The sequence below is a fragment of the Prionailurus bengalensis genome, chromosome X (assembly GCF_016509475.1).
Source record: "Prionailurus bengalensis isolate Pbe53 chromosome X, Fcat_Pben_1.1_paternal_pri, whole genome shotgun sequence".
In the NCBI taxonomy this organism is placed as follows: domain Eukaryota; kingdom Metazoa; phylum Chordata; class Mammalia; order Carnivora; family Felidae; genus Prionailurus; species Prionailurus bengalensis.
In genome coordinates, this window is record NC_057361.1 from 61,879,038 (window position 1) to 61,899,052 (window position 20,015).

General features: G+C 40.4%; 1 protein-coding gene across 2 annotated transcripts in view; it reads left to right on the forward strand.

Annotated features, from left to right (window-relative positions):
• Positions 1-1,147: 1,147 nt before the first annotated feature.
• The window catches only part of UPRT (uracil phosphoribosyltransferase homolog), a 36,331-nt gene continuing 17,463 nt past the window's right edge, over positions 1,148-20,015 (forward strand). The window contains exon 1 of one of the 2 annotated variants that reach the window (XM_043570661.1): positions 1,148-1,703. In XM_043570661.1, the coding sequence (XP_043426596.1) occupies positions 1,327-1,703 (377 nt within the window). In that variant the 5' untranslated portion in view covers positions 1,148-1,326. The remainder of the gene's footprint in view (positions 1,704-20,015) is intronic. The other variant, XM_043570662.1, reaches the window with a different exon arrangement.

Below are 20,015 nucleotides of genomic sequence, written 5' to 3' on the forward strand. Positions count from 1 at the left end.
AAAAAGAGGGAGAAAAATACCTTTAATACAAATACTGAAACAACAAACAAAAAATTGAAAATAGAGAGCCAGATCAAGGCTCAAGTCCCACCAAAGGCCTGCATATTCCTGTTGTCTGTTACTCATGTTACTCTGCATCTCTCATATATTGCTTATGTTCCTCTGTGGAACAGGGAATTTTAAGAGTTGGTTTTTTGGAAGGCAAAATGGAATTATAGAATGTCAAAATTGTAAGAACATCTAGGGGTCAAATAGCTAATGCTTCTCACTTATAGATGGGGAAAGGCAAGTCCAGAGAGGGAAAGGGACTTGTTAAAGGCTGCTCAATACTTTTTTAGCAGAATTAGCAGGTTTCTGACTTTCGTGTTAGAGCCCTTTAAAAAGGTAGCCGGTAAATCACTCTTTTTCACAGAGCGTCATTTAAAAAAAGGTCATAATTGCCAGGTTACTTGTTAAAAACAAAGATTCTTTGATCCCATCTCAGATCTACTCAATCAGAATCTCAAAGGCCATGAGAACTTGCATTTTAACAAGTATTACAATTGTTCCAATACACACTGGTGTTGAAAAGTACTGCCCTAGACATTCTTTCTCAAAAGAATTAAAAAAAAAAATGTCTTTGCAAGTACTTAAAAGAAGCTAAGTGGTTTTGGATCTGAAATGCTGTCAGGATCCCCATGGTAACTGAACAGTGTAGGTCCCAAGGAATAGACAAGGAACACTGTTGGTCAAGCACACTTAGGAAGCTGCAGTTTGTAGAAACAGTCTAGTAGTGGGCAGGCTCTTCAGCAGCTTGCTAGGCATTTTTTTTTACTTCCCCTTTTGGTTACAGAGACAAACTAACTGAAGATGCACTTACTGAAGTATAATCTCTCTGCCAAGGCACACAGTCTAAAATCATGGGCCTTATATATGTAATCACTTTGTCACTTCACCCCTACTTTTTTTCTGGCTCTCCCGCTCACCCAGTTTTGCATGCAGAATTCCCTAAGGGCTCCCGAAGACCCTGCAAGCAAACATCCCCAGCTTCATCCCATCTGCCTGGCTGAGGTCTGAGAACCCAGGCCGACTGCTGACTCAAAGGGTACGCTGGAGAGTGACAGGGAGAAAAGCCAATAGTGTTTCAGCAGGCCGTACGTCCTCTGTGGGCGGAGCAGGGGCGTAGCCCGCCTAAGGGAACCTACGGAGGCCTAGGGGTGAGAAGGCTGACCCGGGTTAGGAGTTTGAAAGTGTTACGGGGAATAGTGGAGCAAGTGAGCATCGGCCCCTTCTCCCTGCTCTCCTTTATCCTTAGGGGTCGGTAGCTGTCGGCCCAGGGCCTGGTGTATGGCCATGGACTTACGGGGTTCGGACTCCGTGCCCGGTCAAAACCATGAAGTAAATTCTGTCTTTACCCCAAGCTCCGAGCCGCTGCGACCTGGCGGCCGGATCTCAGATCAAGCCGGGGGAAACAGCGCTTCTGAGGCCAAGCCGACTCTCCCTACAGGGCAAGCTCATTCTAGTGAACCCGCTGAACGGGACCCTCAGGCGTGCAGCACAGCCAGCCTCAACTCAGAGAGCAAAGGTGGCATTGGCAACTGTGACGCACCAGCCGGCGAATCCCTCCTAGGGAACTACGAACTCTCCCAGCAGATCGGGACGCAGCTTAAACTGCTGCCGATGAATGATCAGATCCGGGAGCTGCAGACCATCATCCGGGACAAGTGAGCCGAGATCAGAGGGGAAAGGGAAGTGGAAGGTCTCTCGAGGCGAGGGAGGAGGGGACAAGGATTGGAAGTAAAAGGGCTAAGGGTTAATGTTTTTGGCCCTCGGAAACTTGTGTGTGATTAGTACCGGGAGGGGTGTCACGTGATTCAGGCCTCCTACTGCCTTCCCTAGTCCCAGGGTTTAACTGCGCTTTGAGTAGGGAGGAATCCTTTTAAGTAGCCCCTGATTCCCTCTTTGTCTCTTCTGAGCGAGTACTAATCCTTAACCATTCCTGGCTGGTAAACGCGCCAATGCTATCAGTCCAGTACTCGTCTATAACCCAGAAATGGTTGTGACCCACAACCTCAGGCTACCACAAATCACCTCAGGCTCACAAATATAAATAAAGCAATTCAAAGGAAATTCCGTTGTGCTCAACAAGTTCTCTGACCGTTTACTGTTTTCTATCGCAAATAATGTCATTTTGTCTAAGGTCTTTTAGTCTTGGATTTTAGGTTTTGTTGGTCCCGTGGAAGCTTATTCAGCCCTTATCAGGATTGATTTTTATAAAGTTACAGAACCTCAAATGTTTCCTGTATAGTTAATGGAGCAAAGGGACCCTAAAGGAATCTTTGGCGCCCCCTCCTAATCCCACAAACCAAGATAGCCAAGAAATTAATGTTAAAATGGTATCTTAAGGAGATCTCAAAACTCATGTTGTAAATGGGGTTTTTCAAGGGAAATATGTACCATGATTAACTACAGCTGGTTTCTATATTGGCCGTACTTTAAATGAGTAGCAACAGCATGTCAAAGCACTCATTTTTCAGTGGGTGCCTTGATCTTTAAAAATGGCTACTGAGTCAAGATACCATTCTCCAAATCAGACTATAGTAACTTTTTCTTCATACTGTTGTTAATAGGCTCCCAATTTGTTTCCCTGCTTTCAGTTTTTCTGCCTTCCATATACTTCCACACATTGCTGAACAATCGTAATATACAGCTTTGATTAGGTAACTGCCCTACTCAGCAGACTTCCTTGGCTTTTTAGAGCCTATCAAATTAAGTCCAGGATCCTGACCTTGACATTAAGTACCCTGTTTATGGTTCCTAGGAACTATTCTGAAACATCCCTGATTCTTCTCTCCTCTGAAATTCTCTTTACTCCTCTGCATTTTCAGATCTTACGTACTCTTCAAAGTCAAACCCAGCATTAAAGTCCACCTCTGCCAAGAAACTTTCCTTTAATCATTCTTCCCTGCTGATCATCCCTGGCTTTTAAATGCAAGATTCACCTTCTCTTTTGTATATTGTTATTTGTGTATCAATCTTGTCTTACCTATTAGATTTTAAGTTCCTTGAGGGCAGAAATTGTGTCTTTTACATTTTTACATCTTTTACATTACTTTCTGACCATGCCTTGCAAATAATAGATGCTCAATCACTAAAAGTTCTTTCTAGCTCTTAAAATTATATTTATGAAACTATACTATTTGTTTTTAATGAATCAATATTGAACACTAGTGTCATGTGATCTAATAGATGGAAGTAGTGATCTTAAAAAGTCGGAGGCATAGGTTTGATAGTTGTAGTAGGGGAAGCTGAAATAAAACTCAACAGTAGAACAAAGAAAATAGGATGGTGATTCTTGTTGCTATAGATAAGGAGTTAATGACCTCGAGTCTTGGACACCACTGCACTTGTAGATGGGCTTCAGGGTCTTGGTGAACCGTTTGAAATTATCTGGGAAACACTGTTCATTATGTGCATTTTTATTGGTAGTTTTTTAAATAATATCTTTATTGAGATATAATTTGCATACCATATAATACACCACTTAAATTGTACAACTGAGTGGTTTTTAAGTATGCTCATAGCTATGCAACCATCACCACAATCAATTGTAGAACATTTTCATTACTTCAATAAGGAAGCCTGTACATGTGAGCAGTCACTCCTCATTTCCCCTCAAGCCACCCAACAGCTAATCTAGATAGCCACTAATACACATTTTGTCTCTGTTAAGTTGCCTATTCTGAACATTTCATATAAATGGAGTCATACAACATATGGTCTTTTGTGTGACTGGTTTCTTTCATTTAGCATAATGTTTTCAAGTTTCATCCACATTATATCAGTACACCATTCCTTTTTTGGCTGAATGTTATTCCACTGTATTGATATACTACATTTTATTTATCTGTTCATCAGATGATGGGTGTTTGGGTGGTTTCTACTCTTTGGCTATTATGAATAATACTACTACTCACATTTGCATATGTGCCTTTTTTTATGGGCTGAGAATTCCTCAACTTTCATTAGATTTTGCAAAGGGGTCTTCATGACAATGTAAAGGGGAACCATTGCTATAGGAGTTGGAAAAGGCATGAAGGTCAGAATTCATATAGGACAGCATCAATACTCGATTTTACTGCATTGCTCAGAATATCGTGGCTTGTATGGTAAACCTGAGTGTAAGTGAAATCTTTTTTCTTTTGTGAGTTTGGAAAGAGATAGCTGGATCCAAAGTGATTTTAGGCAAGATGTTTAGCATCTCTGTGCTTCAACTTTACCATTTGTAAAATGAGGATGTTGGTAATATCTCATGGAGCTCCTGGGATGCCTACAACCAGATACTATCTGAACACTTGTTATAAACTGTGAAGGGCTGTGAGCATTAAAGGCATTTCATGCCTTCGTGTTTCGATTTGTGCATAGTTCTAATTGCATTCATAAGAGCTGGTTTCTTGAGCTTTCAGAAGACAGTAAAAGGAATTTTAACTCCGCATAGAACTCACATTCTTATTTTCAAAAGCAACACTGAGAGATCTTAGATCCTAGATAATTTGTATAGTATGTAGAAAGACTCACTAAAATTCTTGATAACTAATTTAGGCTGGAGACAGTGTTTTAGTTTTGTTTTTGTTAATCGAATCTGTTAACAAAAATTGGCATCCCCTCACACAAATAAGACCTGTTTCATCCCTTCTAGGGGGCCAGTTTAGGGCACCTGTGGTAAGAGAAGCTATATTTACTTAGGTTAATTTATGGAAGTTGCCATCAGTTATCAGATCCTGTTTTCCTCAGAGTTTATGCTCTTCTCTGTTTTGATGTGACATCATGTATGTGCACTATGGAGCTGTCTGATAATAAAGGCGATCGGAGTACTTGATATTCCTTTATTGGTCCTTGTCCTTAGTATCTATCTATTGAAGGGATTGCTTTCTGAATTTGGCATGGAGAAGTGGAGGTTGAGCCAGCAGGACTGCATGTTGTAAATATATAAAGCAGGCAAGGTTGAGAACATTAGACTGATCTAAAGTGTCTTTACTTTTTTTTAATGTGCAGTATTTGCAATATAATATGTTGGTTGTATTATTGAATTTCAAGTAAATGGTTTTTCTCTCTGTGAGAGTGCAGTAATCTAAACATCGAAAGAGTAGATTAGTTACTCAGTCACATATGGGACACTGGTGAACTTGAGAAGAGAAATTAGTTCTTCACTTTTAGTTTTTGTTGTTGTTGTTGCAGTGGATTAAACCACACATCCCTCTTTCTGCCTCCTTTATATACTAAACCCAGCAAAATCTCAATGTAATGTACTTTTCCCTTGAACGTTGTTCATGACCTCATTGTTAAAGCAATGCAGTGTATAAAGGATCATTTCCCCTCCCAGTTTTGTTCTTTTGTCTCCTAAAACGTTAAAGTAAAGCTGTTTCATGAGCTGTTGAATGTTTCCTTATACTTGTTGTTGGAAGGGCTTTGCCATGGCCTCAGCAGACAACTTGGATGAAAAGTGAGCTTTCTCAGAGAATTTTATTTTAGTCTGTGAAATATCACTAAAGAAGGAGCCAAATCAGCCTTGTGACTTTATTTTTTTAGTCACCTGGAGTGGAGACAACTTCAGGATGCATGAACATCCTGTTCAGCCCTATTGTGAATGCACCCTAGTGTGATTTAGTCCTCTGACTAGGTGATGTAATGTTCTTAACCAAGGCTGTATGTCTGAATTGCCTGGGGAATCTTTTTTTGCCCCCCAAAAAAGTTTTTGGTGTCTACCCTTAGGGTGGTCCTCAATGGAACTTGAGCACCTGTAGCTTTACAAACACCACAGGTGTTGTGCCCAGTCTGGGCCACTGCCCATGGGAGAATGGCCATTCTCCCTTGCATGGCGATTTGCCTGGCTTCTGATATGGGGTATTTATGCTAGGGATTCCACACACCAAACAGAGCCAACTTTAGCGAGCCTGGCCTGGTGTCACCCAGAGACTGGAGGAATCTCAGGTATTTTCCCTTTAACTTATACAAAACCAAAATGCTAACCACAGAAAAAGCTATGACCTGCAAATTGTTTAAAACATGGACATGGTTTTGGTTTCACATGTGAATTTTCTAACTGGCCTTTAGGGCAGGAGGGGAGAAGTCATCTCTTTAAACTATGCATACCCCTGTTACAATATTTATTTTGCATATCCTAGTAATGGCTCACCAACTAGTTGGTAGGTACTCCAGGGATGCAGAAAGAAGATCTGGCTTGGCACAGTATCTAACACAGAAGGGATTGATATCTTGCCTGGCACAGTACCTGACACAGAAGGGAATTGATATTCAATCATTATAAAAAATAAACTTCTCAATGACTGAGGCCTGGGTTCTAAGGGAAAATGATAATTTATCTTTGTTTCTACCTGATTTTGAATGTTTACGTTAAACTCTGCTTTGAGGTGCAAGTATATATTGACACTATTTTTTTTACAGTATTTTTTATGAAGATTATTGTCAAATTGGTTTCCATACAACACCCAGTGCTCATCCCAAAAGGTGCCCTCCTCAATACCCATCACCCACCCTCCCCTCCCTCCCATCCCCCATCAACCCTCAGTTTGTTCTCAGTTTTTAACAGTCTCTTATGCTTTGGCTCTCTCCCACTCTAACCTCTTTTTTTTTTCCTTCCCCTCCCCCATGGGTTTCTGTTAAGTTTCTCAGGATCCACATAAGAGTGAAACGATATAGTATCTCTCTTTCTCTGTAAGGCTTATTTCATTAAGAATCACACTCTCCAGTTCCATCCATGTTGCTACAAAGGGCCGTATTTCATTCTTTCTCATTGCCACGTAGTACTCCAATGTGTATATAAACCACAATTTTTTTATCCATTCATCAGTTGGTGGACATTTAGGCTCTTTCCATAATTTGGCTATTGTTGAGAGTGCTGCTATAAACATTGGGGTACAAGTGCCCCTATGCATCAGTACTCCTGTATCCCTTGGGTAAATTCCTAGCAGTGCTACTGCTGGGTCATAGGGTAGGTCTATTTTTAATTTTCTGAGGAACCTCCACACTGTTTTCCACAGTGGCTGCACCAGTTTGCATTCCCACCAACAGTGCAAGAGGGATCCCATTTCTCCACATCCTCTCCAGCATCTATAGTCTCCTGATTAGTTCATTTTGGCCACTCTGACTAGCCTGAGGTGATATCTGAGCGTGGTTTTGATTTGTATTTCCCTGATGAGGAGCGAGGTTGAGCATCTTTTCATGGGGCTGTTGGCCATCCGGATGTCTTCTTTAGAGAAGTGTCTATTCATGTTTTCTGCCCATTTCTTCACTGGGTTATTTGTTTTTCGGGTGTGGAGTTTGGTGAGCTCTTTATAGATTTTGGAGACTAGCCCTTTGTCCGATATGTCATTTGCAAATATCTTTTCCCATTCCGTTGGTTGCCTTTTAGTTTTGTTGGTTGTGTCCTTTGCTGTGCAGAAGCTTTTTTCTTCATAAGGTCCCAGTAGTTCATTTTTGCTTTTAATTCCCTTGCCTTTGGGGATGTGTCGAGTAAGAGATTGCTACAGCTGAGGTCAGAGAGGTCTTTTCCTGCTTTCTCCTCTAGGGTTTTGATGGTTTCCTGTCTCACCTTCAGGTCCTTTATCCATTTTGAGTTTATTTTTGTGAATGGTGTGAGAAAGTGGTCTAGTTTCAATCTTCTGCATGTTGCTGTCCAGTTCTCCCAGCACCATTTGTTAAAGAGACTGTCTTTTTTCCATTGGATGTTCTTTGCTGCTTTGTCAAAGATTAGTTGGCCATACGATTGTGGGTCTAGTTCTGAGGTTTCTATTCTATTCCATTGGTCTTTGTGTCTGTTTTTGTGCCAATACCATGCTGTCTTGATGATGACAGCTTTGTAGTAGAGGCTAAAGTCTGGGATTGTGATGCCTCGTGCTTTGGTCTTCTTCTTCAAAATTCCTTTGGCTATTCGGGGCCTTTTGTGGTTCCATATGAATTTTAGGATTGCTTGTTCTAGTTTCGATAAGAATGCTGGTGCAATTTTGATTGGGATTGCATTGAATGTGTAGATAGCTTTGGGTAGTATTGACATTTTGACAATATGTATTCTTCCAACCCATGCGCACGGAATGTTTTTCCATTTCTTTATATCTTCTTCAGTTTCCTTCATAAGCTTTCTATAGTTTTCAGCATACAGATCTTATACATCTTTGGTTAGGTTTATTCCTAGGTATTTTATGCTTCTGGGTGCAATTGTGAATGGGATCAATTTCTTTATTTGTCTTTATGTTTCTTCATTATTAGTGTATAAGAATGCAACTGATTTCTGTACATTGATTTTGTATCCTGCAACTTTGCTAAATTCCTGTATCAGTTCTAGCAGACTTCTGTTGGAGTCTATCGGATTTTCCATGTATAATATGTCATCTGCAAAAAGTGAAAGCTTAACTTCCTCTTTGCCAATTTTGATGCCTTTGATTTCCTTTTGTTGTCTGATTGCTGATGCTAGCACTTCCAACACTATGTTCAACAACAGCGGTGAGAGTGGACATCCCTGTCGTGTTCCTGCTCTCAGGGAGAAAGCTCTCAGTTTTTCCCCATTGAGGATGATGTTAGCTGTGGGCTTTTCATAAATGGCTTTTATGATCTTTAAGTATGTTCCTTCTTTTTTTTTTTTCTTCAATGTTTATTTATTTTTGGGACAGAGAGAGACAGAGCACGAATGGGGGAGGGGCAGAGGGAGAGGGAGACACAGAATCGGAAACAGGCTCCAGGCTCTGAGCCATCAGCCCAGAGCCCGACGCGGGGCTCGAACTCACGGACCGCGAGATCGTGACCTGGCTGAAGTCGGACGTTTAACCGACTGCGCCACCCAGGCGCCCCAAGTATGTTCCTTCTATCCCGACTTTCTCGAGGGTATTTATTAAGAAAGGTTGCGGAATATTGTCAAAGGCCTTTTCTGCATTGATTGACAAGATCATATGGTTCTTATCTTTTCTTTTATTAATGTGATGTATCACATTGATTGATTTGCGAATGTTGAACCAGCCCTGCATCCCAGGAATGAATCCCACTTGATCATGGTGAATAATTCTTTTTATATGCTGTTGAATTCGATTTGCTAGTATCTTATTGAGAATTTTTGCATCCATATTCATCAGGGATATTGGCCTGTAGTTCTCTTTTTTTATTAGGAATCAAAGGAATACTGGCTTCATAGAATGAGTCTGCAAGTTTTCCTTCCCTTTCTATTTCTTGGACTAGCTTGAGAAGGATAGGTATTATCTCTGCTTTAAACGTCTGGTAGAACTCCCCTGGGAAGCCATCTGGTCCTGGACTCTTATTTGTTGGTAGATTTTTGATGACTGATTCAATTTCTTCACTGGTATGGGTCTGTTCAAGCTTTCTGTTTCCTCCTGATTGAGTTTTGGAAGAGTGTGGGTGTTTAGGAATTTGTCCATTTCTTCCAGGTTGTCCCGTTTGTTGGCATATAATTTTTCATAGTATTCCCTGATAATTGCTTGTATCTCTGAGGGCTTGGTTGTAATAATTCCATTTTCATTCATGATTTTATCTATTTGGGTCATCTCCCTTTTCTTTTTGAGAAGCCTGGCTAGAGGTTTGTCAATTTTGTATATTTTTTCAAAAAACAACTCTTGGTTTCGTTGATTTGCTCTACAGTTTTTTAGATTCTATATTGTTTATTTCTGCTCTGATCTTTATTATTTCTCTTCTTCTGCTGGGTTTAGACTATCTTTGCTGTTCTGCTTCTATTTCCTTTAGGTGTGCTGTTAGGTTTTGTATTTGGGATTTTTCTTGTTTGTTGAGATAGGCCTGGATTGCAATGTATTTTCCTCTCAGGACTGCCTTCGCTGCATCCCAAAGTGTTTGGATTGTTGTATTTTCATCTTCGTTTGTTTCCATATATTTTTTAATTTCTTCTCTAATTGCCTGGTTGACCCATTCATTCTTTAGTAGGGTGTTCTTTAACCTCCATGCTTTTGGAGGTTTTCCAGACTTTTTCCTGTGGTTGATTTCAAGCTTCATGGCATTGTGGTCTGAAAGTATGCATGGTATGATTTCAATTCTTGTATACTTATGAAGGGCTATTTTGTGACCCAGAATGTGATCTATCTTGGAGAATGTTCCATGTGCACTCGAGAAGAAAGTATATTCTGTTGCTTTGGGATGCAGAGTTGTAAATATATCTGTCAAGTCCATCTGATCCAATGTATCTCTCAGGGCCCTTGTTTCTTTATTGACCATGTGTCTAGATGATCTGTCCATTTCTGTAAGTGGAGTGTTAAAGTCCCCTGAAATTACCACATTCTTATCAATAAGGTTGCTTATGTTTGTGAGTAATTGTTTTGTATATTTGGGGGCTCCTGTATTCAGCACATAGATATTATAATTGTTAGCTCTTCCTGATGGATAGACCCTGTGATTATTATATAATGCTCTTCTTCATCTCTTGTTACAGCCTTTAATTTAAAGTCCAGTTTGTCTGATATAAGTATGGCTACTCCAGCTTTCTTTTGACTTCCAGTGGCATGATAAATAGTTCTCCATCCCCTCACTCTCAATCTAAAGGTGTCCTCAGGTCTAAAATGAGTCTCTTTTAGACAGCAAATAGATGGGTCTTGTTTTTGTATCCGTTCTGATACTCTGTGTCTTTTGGGTGGCGCATTTAGTCCATTTACATACAGTGTTATTATAGAAAGATATGGGTTTAGAGTCATTGTGATGTGTGTAGGTTTCATGCTTGTAGTAATGTCTTGGTACTTTGTCTCACACGATCCCCCTTAGGATCTCTTGTAGGGCTGGTTTAGTGGTGACGAATTCCTTCAGTTTTTGTTTGTTTGGGAAGACCTTTATCTCTCCTTCCATTCTAAATGACAGACTTGCTGGATAAAGGATTCCTGGCTGCATATTTTTTCTGTTCAATACATTGAAGATCTCTTGCCCTGCCTTTCTGGCCTGCCAAGTTTCAGTAGAGAGATCGGTCACGAGTCTTACAGGTCTCCCTTTATATGTTAGAGCACGTTTATCTCTAGCTGCTTTCAGAATTTTCTCTTTATCCTTGTATTTTTCCAGTTTCACTATGATATGTCCTGCAGAAGATCGATTCAAGTTCCGTCTGAAGGGAGTTCTCTGTGCCTCTTTGATTTCAATGCCTTTTTCTTTCCCCAGCTCCGGGAAGTTCAGCCATTATTTCTTCAAGTACCCCTTCAGCACCTTTCCCTCTCTCTTCCTCCTCTGGGATACCAATTATGCATATATTATTTCTTTTTAGTGTGTCACTTAGTTCTCTAATTTTCCCCTCATACTCCTGGATTTTTTTATCTCTCTTTTTCTCAGCTTCCTCTTTTTCCATAACTTTATCTTCTAGTTTACCTATTCTCTCCTCTGCCTCTTCAATCTGAGCCGTCGTCGTTTCCATTTTGTTTTGCATTTTGTTTAAAGCGTTTTTCAGCTCCTCGTGACTGTTCCTTAGTCCCTTGATCTCTGTAGCAAGAGATTCTCTGCTGTCCTCTATACTGTTTTCAAGCCCAGCGATTAATTTTATGACTATTATTCTAAATTCACTTTCTGTTATATTATTTAAATCCTTTTTGATCGGTTCATTAGCTGTTGTTATTTCCTGGAGATTCTTCTGAGGGGAATTCTTCCGTTTGGTCATTTTGGATAGTCCCTGGAGTGGTGTGGGACTGTGGGGCACTTCCCCTGTGCTGTCTTGAATAACTTGCATTGTGGGGTGGGGCCGCAGTCAGATCTGATGTCTGCCCCCAGCCCACCGCTGGGGCTACAGTCAGACTGGTGTGTGCCTTCTCTTCCCCTCTCCTAGGGGCGGGATTCACTGTGGGGTGGCGTGGCCTGTCTGGGCTACTTCCACACTGCCAGGTTTGTGGTACTGGGGATCTGGCGTATTAGCTGGGGTGGGTAGGCAAGGTGCACAAGGGCCTGAGGGGCAGGCTCAGCTTGCTTTTCCTTCGAAGATCTGCTTCGGGAGGGGCCCTGTGGCACAGGGAGGGAGTCAGACCCGCCGGAGGGATGGATCCGCAGAAGCACAGTGTTGGGCTTGCGCGGTGCAAGCAAGTTTCTTGGCAGGAACTGGTTCTCTTTGGGATTTTGGCTGGGGGATGGCGAGGCAGATGGTGCTGGCGAGCACCTTTGTTCCCCTCCAAGTTGAGCTCTGTCATCCGGGGCTCAACAACTCTCCCTCCCATTGTCCTTCAGCCCTCCCGTTCTCCAAACAGAGCTGTTAGCTTATAACCTTCCAGATGTCAAGTCCCTCTTGCTGTCGGAATACACTCGGTCCAGCCCCTCTGCTTTTGCAAGCCAGACTCGGGGGCTCTGCTTGGCCAGCGGGCCGCCCCTCCGCCCCGGCTCCCTCCTGCCAGTCTGTGGAGCGCGCACCACCTCTCCGCCCTTCCTACTCTCTTCCGTGGGCTTCTCATCTGTGCTTGGGTCCGGAGATGCCGTTCTGCTAGTCTTCTGGCGGTTTTCTGGGTTATTTAGGCAGGTGTAGGTGGAATCTAAGTGATCAGCAGGACAGGCGGTGAGCCCAGCCTCCTCCTACGCCGCCATCTTCCCAGGATCCCCCCGACACTATTTTAATAGTTTTTAATGAAGGTGTTATAGAAGGACACCTGGGTGTCTTAGTTGGTTAAGCGTCAGACTTTGGTTTCAGTCATGATATCACAGTTTGTGAGTTCAAGCCCCAGGTCAGGCTCTTTGCTGACAGCTCAGAGCCTGGAGCCTGCTTCACATTCTGTCTCTCCTTCTCTCTCTGCTACTCCCCTGCTCGTGCTCTGTCTCTCTCTTTCTCTTAAAAATAAATAAGCATTAGAAAAATTAAAGGTGCTATAGAGCTGTGGCCTTGCTGACATGTACCTGGCAGGTAGTAAAAGCAATATATATATATATTTTGACTTTTCACATCAGATTAGTTTTGCTTCAAGTATTTCACTCATTTTTTTTTATGAGGGTGAAGGAAGGAGGAAGAAAACATTTACAAAACATCTGCATACCATGACAAACTTTGGAATTATTCTTTATTTTAGTGATCACATAATAACAAAAAAGCTATGGAAGTAGAGTTTATGTTTTCAGAGCTTTCACTAAACCTTAACTCTAAGTAAAACATTCCTTTGGATTAAACCTGCCAGAAAAGCTATTATCTTCCACTTAACCTTTAACCTGTTGCCTAAAAATCAATATCAAAAACAAAAACATAATAGAGCTGAATTTGAGTCTATTTAGTTCTTTGTAACTTAGGTTACAAGGTAAAATACAGGACCCCCAGTTAAATTTGAATTCAGATAAACAATGAACTTTTTTTCATATATCCTAAACATCTCATGGGATATACTTCTGAAATAAAGATTTATCCTGTATTTTTATTTGATAAATCTGTCAACCCTATGCTAATCCTAAATTCTCCCACCCCAAATGCTGAAAATAGTCCTTGTTTTTTAAATGACAGCTAAATCAGTTCTACTGGGATTTGATTTAAATTGCACTGTTTTAAGTTATGGTTCTGAAGTTTTGATTTAATAAGTTTTGAAAAGGGTGTATTGTTGTATGCAATTAACCTTTTTACAAGCCACTTTATAATAGTGGCTTCTCCCTCTTCAGGACTATTTTAATGATGTTTTATTTGCCTACCAGACTCTATTTCATTGTTTGCATTGTATGTCCATATGAGTCTGAATTGCAGGGAGAGAAATATCATTAAAATACAGCTAAAAACTGACCTTTACAAAACATTCCCTTATTAGAGCAAAATATAAATAATGACTTTACTCAGGGACTTGGAATTGGGGAGATTCAGGCTGGGAAGTATCTTGAAGTATTTCGTTTCTATAAGCCTCACTATTTCATCAGTAAAGTGGAAGTAATAAAATTTACCTCTTAAGGTTATGTGAGGAGTAGATTAGATAGTGAGCCAAAAGTGTTTAATACTTGGCACCAAGGAAGCTCTTAATAAATTGTGACCTGTGGGAAAGAAGGGAGTAATATATGTATAATATTAGGTACCTGCTGTAACTTTCAGACCTTTTTAGAAAAGCTTTATAAGTAAATCTTTGTACACTTAGTGTGTGTGAGTGTGTGTGTGGTTGTTAAAATGGTTTTTGTTAAAAAAATGTGGGGGCTTTCAAGTTTATTCTGAGTAGAGAGAAGTGGCAGAGAATGATCAAATGGCAATTTCTGCTGTAGAAATTGAAGTTGTAATTGTCCCAGGGGAGGACATCTTCCAACATACTAGAGGATCCCTGTAGTAATAGTAGTAGTAGTAGTAGTAGTAAGTCCTAGAAGGAATAGGGGAGATGATCTCTTGGGGTTCTTGAGCAAATGGCTAAGAAGGAATTCTTGAGACATCTTTGGTGCAAAAAGGTTATTTTAGTAAAACACGGGGGAAGGACTCATGGGCAGAAAGAGCTGCACTGGGGTTGTGAGGAGTGCCTGATTGTATATTTTTAAGTTTGTGGAGGGAGGGAAATAGAGGTAAATAAAGTAAGTTTCTAGGAAATTTGGAAGCAAGGCTTTCAGGACCTTGAGGGGCTAGTTATTGTTAAGATAAGGTTAGTTTTAGTCTTTAATAAAACAAAAACATTAAGGAAGTAAAGCAGCCATGAGTTGCTTGAGGAAGGTCACACTCTGCATGTTCCAGGTGTTTATCAGGGCTGCAAGCTATAAGGAGATTTAAGCTACATTTCTCTTGCCTTTGTTTTCCTCATCAATCTCTACTTGAAGTCTTAATTTTTTAATATTATAAAAACTTTACTCTCTTATAGTTCTGCCTTGTGGATGATAAGTAAATAAAGTTCAGTGAGATTCAATAAGTTTTATCTTGGTTTGTGTTTGCTATGAGACATACATGTTTGTAGATATACATAATTGCTGAAGCCTCTGTGTAAATTTTAAAGTGCTTTCCAAGTTCTTAAGTAGGGGAGAGTCAGGTTTACCAAGTACACATTAAAATGAGGATTTGACAGTCACCTGGGTGGCTCAGTCGATTAAATGACCTGACTCTTGATTTTGGCTCAGGTTGTGATCTTGCGGTCATGAGATGAAGCCCTGCATTGGGCTCTGCACAGAGCATGGCACCTGCTTGGGATTCTCCCTCTCTCTCTTTGCCCCTCCCCCATTCATATTCTCTCTCTCTCTCTCTCTCTCTCTCTCTCTCTCAAAAATAAACAAACATTTAAAAATATAAAATGAAGATTTGACTTCCTGTATGATTCTCATTCTTTTGTTGTTTCATTGCAAAGGTAATTTTTTTAAATGGCTGCCTTTGGCTTTTATGTTGTTGATACAGATGTATGTGTGACACATGTGTTGGGGGGGGTGTCAAAAAATGTATTTTCGGATCTGATTAGGTCTGCATTGTTAATCCTGTATGGGGTTTGTAATTTTAAAAAATGCTCAGCTTGACACTAATTAGATATCCATGTTCTGAAGCAATCCTAAAATTTGTATGGAACCACAAAAGACCCTGAAAAGCCAAAGTAATTTTGAAGAAGACCAAAGCAGGAGGCATCATAATCCCAGACTTTAGCCTCTACTACAAAGCTGTCATCATCAAGACAGCATGGTATTGGCACAAAAACAGACACAGACCAATGGAATAGAATAGAAACCCCAGAACTAGACCCACAAAAGTATGGCCAACTAATCTTTGACAAAGCAGAAAAGAATATCCAATGGAAAAAAGTATGGCCAACTAATCTTTGACAAAACAAGAAAGAATATCCAATGGAAAAAAGACAGTCTCTTTAACAAATGGTGCTGGGAGAACTGGACAGCAACATGGAGAAGAATGAAACTAGATCACTTTCTTATACCGTTCACGAAAACAAACTCAAAATGGATAAAGAACCTGAATGTGAGACAGGAAACCATCAAAACCCTAGAGGAGAAAGCAGGAAAAAACCTCTCTGACCTGAGCCGCAGCAATTTCTTAATTGACACATCCCTTAAGGCAAGGGAATTAAGAGCAAAAATGAACTATTGGGTACTCATGAAGATAAAAAGCTTCCGCACTGGTGCAGCCTCTCTGGAAAACAGTGTGGAGGTTCCTCAAAAAATTAAAAATAGATCTACCCTATGACCCAGCAATAGCACTGCTAGGAATTTACCCAAGGGATACAGGAGTGCTGATGCATAGCGGCACTTGTACCCCAATGTTTATAGCAGCACTTTCAACAATAGCCAAATTATGGAAAGAGCCTAAATATCCATCAACTGATGAATGGATAAAGAAATTGTGGTTTATATACACAATGGGATACTACGTGGCAATGAGAAAGAATGAAATATGGCCTTTTGTAGCAATGTGGATGGAACTGGAAAGTGTGATGCTAAGTGAAATAAGCCATACAGAGAAAGACAGATACCATATGTTTTCATTGTTATGTGGATCCTGAGAAACGTAACAGAAGACCATGGGGGAGGGGAAGGGGAAAAAAAGAGGTTAGAGAGGGAGAGAGCCAAAACATAAGAGACGCTTAAAAACTGAGAACAGGGGCGCCTGGGTGGCTCAGTCGGTTAAGCGTCCGACTTCGGCTCAGGTCATGATCTCACGGTCTGTGAGTTCGAGCCCCACGTCGGGCTCTGTGCTGACAGCTCAGAGCCTGGAGCCTGTTTCAGATTCTGTGTCTCCCTCTCTCTCTGACTCTCCCCCGTTCATGCTCTGTCTCTCTCTGTTGCAAAAATAAATAAACGTTAAAAAAAAAATTAAAAAAAAAACTGAGAACAAACTGAGGGTTGATGGGGGGTGGGAGGGAGAGGTGGGTGGGTGATGGGTATTGAGGAGGACACCTGTTGGGATGATCACTGGGTGTTGTATGGAAACCAATTTGACAATAAATTTCATATTAAAAAAAGATTTCCATATTCTGAATTAAGAGTATCTGGATATCACTGTTTAAATATTTGATATTTGATCATTTGGCTGTATTTTAGAATATTCCAGGAATGTGTGTCAGTGTTTATTGCTGTGTGTTAATTTTGCATTAGATTTTATTTGGGACTGTTGTTAGATGGAACATGATTAGATAGAAGATAGAGCTTGGTTGGCTCAGTCAGTTAAACATCTGACTTTGACTTAGGTCATGATCTCATAGTTTTTGAGTTTGAACCCCACATTGGGCTCTCTGCTGTCAGCACAGAGCCTGCTTCAGATCCTCTATCTCCCTCTCTCTTTGCCCCTCCCCTGCTCATTTCCTCTCTCTTTCAAAAATAAACATTAAAAAAGAAGGCGATTAAAGTGTCTTTCAAAAATTGTTTCTAGTAAGAGAGACTTTTTTTAAAGAATGATTTTGAGGGGTGTCTGGGTGGGTCAGTCAGTTAAGTGTCCGACTCTTGGTTTTGCTCAGGTCATGATCTTGCGGTTTTGGGAATTCAAGCCTGGCATTGGGCTCTGTGCTGGCAGCGTGGAGCCTGCTTGGGATTCTCTGTCTCCCTCTCTCTCTGCCCCTCTTCCACTCACACTGTCTCTGTCTCTCTCAAAATAAGTAAATAAACTTAAAAAATTTAAAAAATGATTTTGATACAAGTGAATAGAATGATAATTTGAAACAGTGTATAGAGTGAAGAAGACCTGGGTTTACATTAAAACTCCTTTATTAACAAACACTTTAGTGCAGCATTGGACATAAAGTAGGGGCTCAGAGATTATGTATAACTTGCTGGTACAACAAGTATATATCTGTTTTATGAAACTCTAATGTTAACAGTGTTAGGGACTTAGATGTGAATATTGAAGACTACTGTGGTTTTTAAAAAATGCAATCAACTTACTGTATTCTAGTCGAAGTTTAATTTCTAAATTGATTTAAAGTACACAGTATGGGTCTTGAACAGTATGGGTCTAAAACAGCAGGAAATATGTTAGTAATTACTGTTTGTAGTGAGATGACTTACGGCAGTGAATGCTTTAATTGGGAGTCAAATAGCTATCAAGAGATGACATTTCTCCTAGCATGTACTTTTTGGAATGTAGAGAAGGTGATTATTACAGAAAATTTATCAGTTGAGGCTGATATTTGGGGGGAGGGTATGAAATATCTTAAAATGTCTGATTTTAGAGTAAAATACGTAAAACCTTGGATGGTGAGTAACTTGTTCTGTGAGTGTTCCACAAGATGAGCAAACGTTTCTCATAAATTTTAACTTGATAAACAAGTGATGTCTTGCAACACAAGTAGTACGTGATGCCAAATGTCACATGATCACAACTGAGCCAATGGTTCTTGAAATTCAGTTTGATATACAAGTGCTTTGGATTACAAGAATGTTTCTGGAATGAATTATGCTTGCAAACCAAGGTTTTACTGTAATGGATTTGGATGACTCTGATCACTTAACCAAATATAACTTTTCTATGTAATAAATTTCTGTGTAACTGTTCAGAAATTAAAAACAAATATTTCAGATGTGTTCCCAAGATATATTACTTAATACTTCTTTTTTTGTGTGTGTTCTAATAAAACATTATTTATTTATTTTTTAAATGAAATTTATTGACAAATTGGTTTCCATACAACACCCAGTGCTCATCCCAAAAGGTGCCCTCCTCAATACCATCACCCATCCTCTCCTCCCTCCCACCCCCCATCAACCCTCAGTTTGTTCTCAGTTTTTAACAGTCTCTTATGCTTTGGCTCTCTCCTATTCTAACCTCTTTTTTTTTTTCCTTCCCCTCCCCCATGGGTTCCTGTTAAGTTTCTCAGGATCCACATAAGAGTGAAACCATATGGTATCTGTCTTTCTCTGTATGGCTTATTTCACTTAGCATCACACTCTCCAGTTCCATCCACGTTGCTACAAAGGCCATATTTCATTTTTTGTCATTGCCACATAGTAGTCCATTGTGTATATAAACCACAATTTCTTTATCCATTCATCAGTTGATGGACATTTAGGCTCTTTCCATAATTTGGCTATTGTTGAGAGTGCTGCTATGAACATTGGGGTACAAGTTCCCCTATGCATCAGTACTCCTGTATCCCTTGGATAAATTCCTAGCAGTGCTATTGCTGGGTCATAGGGTAGGTCTATTTTTAATTTTCTGAGGAACCTCCACACTGCTTTCCAGAGGGGCTGCACCAATTTGCATCCCCACCAACAGTGCAAGAGGGTTCCCGTTTCTCCACATCCTCTCCAGCATCTATAGTCTCCTGATTTGTTCATTTTGGCCACTCTGACTGGCGTGAGGTGATACCTGAGTGTGGTTTTGATTTGTATTTCCCTCATAAGGAGCGACGCTGAACATCTTTTCATGTGCCTGTTGGCCATCCGGATGTCTTCTTTAGAGAAGTGTCTATTCATGTTTTCTGCCCATTTCTTCACTGGGTTATTTGTTTTTCGGGTGTGGAGTTTGGTGAGCTCTTTATAGATTTTGGAGACTAGCCCTTTGTCCGATATGTCATTTGCGAATATCTTTTCCCATTCCGTTGGTTGCCTTTTAGTTTTGTTGGTTGTGTCCTTTGCTGTGCAGAAGCTTTTTATCTTCATAAGGTCCCAGTAATTCACTTTTGCTTTTAATTCCCTTGCCTTTGGGGATGTGTCGAGTAAGAGATTGCTACGGCTGAGGTCAGAGAGGTCTTTTCCTGCTTTCTCCTCTAAGGTTTTGATGGTTTCCTGTCTCACATTTAGGTCCTTTATCCATTTTGAGTTTATTTTTGTGAATGGTGTGAGAAAGTGGTCTAGTTTCAACCTTCTGCATGTTGCTGTCCAGTTCTCCCAGCACCATTTGTTAAAGAGGCTGTCTTTTTTCTATTGGATGTTCTTTCCTGCTTTGTCAAAGATGAGTTGGCCATACGTTTGTGGGTCTAGTTCTGGGGTTTCTATTCTATTCCATTGGTCTATGTGTCTGTTTTTGTGCCAATACCATGCTGTCTTGATGATGACAGCTTTGTAGTAGAGGCTAAAGTCTGGGATGGTGATGCCTCGTGCTTTGGTCTTCTTCTTCAAAATTCCTTTGGCTATTCGGGGCCTTTTGTGGTTCCATATGAATTTTAGGATTGCTTGTTCTAGTTTCGATAAGA